Below are 4,178 nucleotides of genomic sequence, written 5' to 3'. Positions count from 1 at the left end.
GAAAAAAGGTATTACCATAATGCGAGTTGTAGTAATCGGGTTTGTTTGACCACCTCGAAAAAACCCAGACCTTTACCAGGTAAAGGAAAATTTCCAAAATTTGAAATTTTATTTTGGAAAATAAAGAAATTGCCCAACACAAGGGTAACAAAGAGAGGAACAAATTCTTTCACATTTGTGATATTTGAGAAAAACACGTGTGAACGGTTTGAGACCCCACAAAGTTGATTTTGAATAGGAGGAAAAAATTTATAGAGGAAAAAAAATAAACCCTGGATAAATCATTAAAATGGTGCAAATGAAAAAAAATATACAAAAATCCGAAACGGTAAGAAATTTTTATTTCAAATTTGGAAACAGTAGAGTTGAATAATTAGTTTAAAAAGAAGAATAAATTTTGACACAGTGAATAGAGAAGAGAGAAAGAGTATTGTTAACAAATTACACGTCAAAAATTTGTGTTTGCAGAGAAGATTGTCAACAATAATAGCATACGTGTTCCAAATGATGAAATTGCAAATAAAAAGAGTCAATGTGGGTTGCAAAGAAAGGGAAATTTGCCGACAATTCCACTCGATCCAATGCACGAGTTGAATATTTTTTCAAGAAAAAAACTACATGCAAAAAAAACATGATGCTTTAATGGTTTTCCATGTTTGATCTAATTTCCACTGAGAAGAAGAGGAAGAAAAAGAAAGCACAATATTATAATACATGAAAATGCACGAACGATATTTCCAATGACCGCATTCGACTGGCTGACATCACAGTTTCCTTCCCAAGTCCTAATTCCTATTTAATGAAAATAATTTTCTTCATTAAATTTCAAACAAAAAAATCTTTTCTCACTTCAACCGTCAAAAAGTTCCAAATACATAATGATCTAAAACTATAAATACTAAAACTTATCTCCAAAAAGTTAATACTTTAAACAAAAATATTTCTATAATCATAACAGTTATTTACTATTTTCTATTTATAAAATTATTTCATCAATAAAAAATATTTACACCATCTCAAAAAATTCATAACAATTGGTAAAAACAATTGTGCCTGATAATTATTTATTTTACCTGCAATACTACCGTAAACCAAAATCACAGTTGATTAAACAAGTGAATGTACCATATTATTTTACTGTTTCAGTACGTAAATATTACTTGACGTGTAATATTTGTAATATTTACACCATAAGCATCATTTTTATGTTGAAATGAAAATTTTCAGTCGAAACACTAGAAGACATCAGCAGAACTGAATTTCGTCGATATACACACACGCCTGTATCTTGTTTTTTTGCGCCATGGATAAACTTTTTGTGTCGTTTTTACTACTAACTTTACCATTAGCTCAAAGTAGAAATGTAGCCAAAGTACCAGATAGAGGCTTGTTCACAGAAGAAGATCAAGTTGATATTCTCGGCCAAACAAATTTCGACAAAATTATCTACAATCAACCTGTTCTTTATATTGTACTTTATTACAACAGATGGTGTGGACATTGTATCAGCTTTGCGCCTACATATAAAGAATTTGCACAGCAAACGGCAGGCAAGTGTAGCAAATTTTCTATACTGTTTGTTGATCAAGTAAATATTAAATGTCCATTTTGGTTTCCTTTTCTTTTTCTAAACAGATTGGTCACGTGTGGTCAAATTTGCTGCCCTTGACTGTGCTGATGATGACAACGATGATCTTTGTACGGATCATTCAATAGAACTATTTCCATCGTTGAAGGTAAATTGAACTGTTGTAATGTATTCTCTTTTTGTTTTCAATACAAGCTGAAAATATAACTATTGTCGAAAAATCAAAAGTATAATCGGCTATTTGACCTCTCCTTATAACAAAGAAAAATAAGATATATATTCTGATAGATATTTTTGTAATAATGTTTATTCCGTTTTTTTTTGTTTAAGTACTTTCCAGTGAAAAGCTCTTCTGCAAACGATGGAGTATTCATTGAAGATCATCCGAGAACGACTGATCAGTTGCTCACGAAGTTAACGGAACTCATTGTGAAAGAATATGAAGAGAAACAGCACAGTGAATGGCCAAATTTGAATTACATTGAAGAGTAAAATTTAATCTAGATCAACTAACTTATCCAAAGTATTATCTTTGAATACTTTCTATTAGAAATACTGGCAGTGAATCATTATTTGAAAATGAAGAAGAATTGAACAACGTAGTAATTGTCTTCCAAAGTCCTGAATCAAAAGAATTTCTTGGAGAACAGCTAGTATTGGATTCGATGAAATATAAAAATATTCTCGTTCGTTTGGCAACACCTCAGCATCAGTATGCTAAACAACAACAGTTGAATGTTCCTACTTTGGCAATATTCAAGCGCAAAGAACACCAAAGCATCTACGAATCACCGTAAATCATTATAAATTGTTTAATCGTTTTGTCTTTTGTTTTGAAAAAAAATATAATCATTTTTAGTAAACCCTTAAATTTGAATATGATGCGTGAAATTGTCAGAGTGTATTGTTCAGTTGATTTGACAAAGAAAATTGAAGACACAAAGAAGGATGAAAAGAAGAAGTAAAGAGAAGAAGAAAGAGATTATGAAAATGCATTTTTGAAAATTAAATTAATTCTTTTTCAGAGTGAATAATGATAATTTTGTCGCTCCTAAAGAACAGCTACATTTGAGCGATTTGAAATCTGCGCTCAGCTACATGCTAGAACATGAAATCCCGATGAGAAAAGTTATCACAGGTGAAAAATTAACAGCGCTGAAGAACTTCTTGAGCACAACTGCGAAAGTAAATTTGAAAATCTATTTGATTAATTGTTGATATCATTGATTGATAATGTTGCAATTGCAGTACTTGCCTCCCGAAATGAAGACTGTAAGCAAAGTGCTTGATCAACTTGTTCAGTGGTTTTCTGACCAAGAACAAGTGTTGTCAAAGGATTTTTCCCATCAATTGCAAATGGTCAAGGTATATAATAAATTAATACAGAAGTAAAGTAAAATAAATGCTATTTCGCTTACCTTCTTTTTTTTCAGGAGGAAAATTTTCCATCAGCGATAAACTGGGTAACATGTAAAGGCAGCAGTTCTGAATATCGTGGCTATCCGTGCGGTTTGTGGATGCTTTTCCATACTGTCACTGTCAATGCTTACAGAATGGATGGGAAAAGTGATTGTTTGCGGTAATTAGCGGATGAGTTTTTCTACTGAACTGGGAATTGTTGTAGAGAATAATTTTGATCCGAAAATTGTGCTCAAGCATATTGCCGGTTATGTGAGGGAATTTTTCGGCTGCGAAGAATGTGCCACAAATTTTGGAAAAGGAGCGGCAAAAATTGACGAAAACGTCGAAAATGCCGAAGATGTTGTGCTTTGGCTGTGGCGTTCTCATAATCGTGCTAATTATTTTCTGAAAGGTTCAACTGCTCCGTCTCTCTTTCTCATAGATTGTCCACTTTTTCAATGTGCATGATTTGTTTGTCATTTTATTCAGGCAAGCCCAGCGAAGATCCGACACATCCCAAGCAACAATTTCCACCAAATTCACTGTGTCCCAAGTGTGGCTCTGATGAACAATCTTGGAATAATGGGGAAGTGTTGGAATTTTTGGTCAAATTTTACTCCGAACTGAAAATGAATTCCAACGACAAAGAGTTGAAAGAGATTCATCCCAAATTTCAACGGTTCTGGAATGATAACGTCGCAGTCGAATACAGGCAAGATAAAAACGGTTGGTTGGATTGGAATCAAATAAGCCTGTGCTTGATTGTCTGGATAATATGCTCCTCGATTGCTGTTTTGCTGTATTTTATGATACGACTGTTGCGTTCAAAGTTTTCATCTAAATCAGGATATTACAAAAAATGAAATTCAAATTCATTTCTAACTTACTATTTGCCAAACTGGTTTTCTTGGTAAATGAACAGTTTGTGGTCTTACATTTGTTAAAAATTTAAAATTTGAACACGTCTGTGCAATAATAATATGATAAACTTTAAAAAAAATAAACATTATTATTATTATTTAATATTAATTCCTTTTCATCGATGCAATTAAATTAATCAACAACAAATTAAAGTTAACATTGTCAGAAAATGTATGTAGAACAGAGCAAAATAAAAAAAAAAGACCATAAAACAGTTAACAACAGTTAAACTTTCCTTGATTATGTCTTGTATAGCTTTGATATCACG

The 4,178-nt window shown here is 32.1% G+C and overlaps 1 protein-coding gene across 1 annotated transcript; it reads left to right on the top strand.

The window, feature by feature from the left end:
- The first annotated feature begins 1,303 nt into the window (after positions 1–1,303).
- On the top strand, positions 1,304–3,852 carry Tsp_12901 (putative thioredoxin). Its single transcript, XM_003370785.1, has 9 exons — positions 1,304–1,588; positions 1,919–2,076; positions 2,151–2,381; positions 2,448–2,549; positions 2,614–2,773; positions 2,837–2,953; positions 3,022–3,154; positions 3,213–3,401; positions 3,479–3,852. The coding sequence occupies exons 1-9, from the start codon at positions 1,304–1,306 to the stop codon at positions 3,850–3,852; spliced, it is 1,749 nt and encodes a 582-aa protein (XP_003370833.1).
- Positions 3,853–4,178: the final 326 nt, after the last annotated feature.

The sequence above is a fragment of the Trichinella spiralis genome, assembly GCF_000181795.1.
Source record: "Trichinella spiralis strain ISS 195 chromosome Unknown Scfld538, whole genome shotgun sequence".
NCBI lineage: Eukaryota > Metazoa > Nematoda > Enoplea > Trichinellida > Trichinellidae > Trichinella > Trichinella spiralis.
This window is presented reverse-complemented; position numbering and strand designations above follow the sequence as displayed.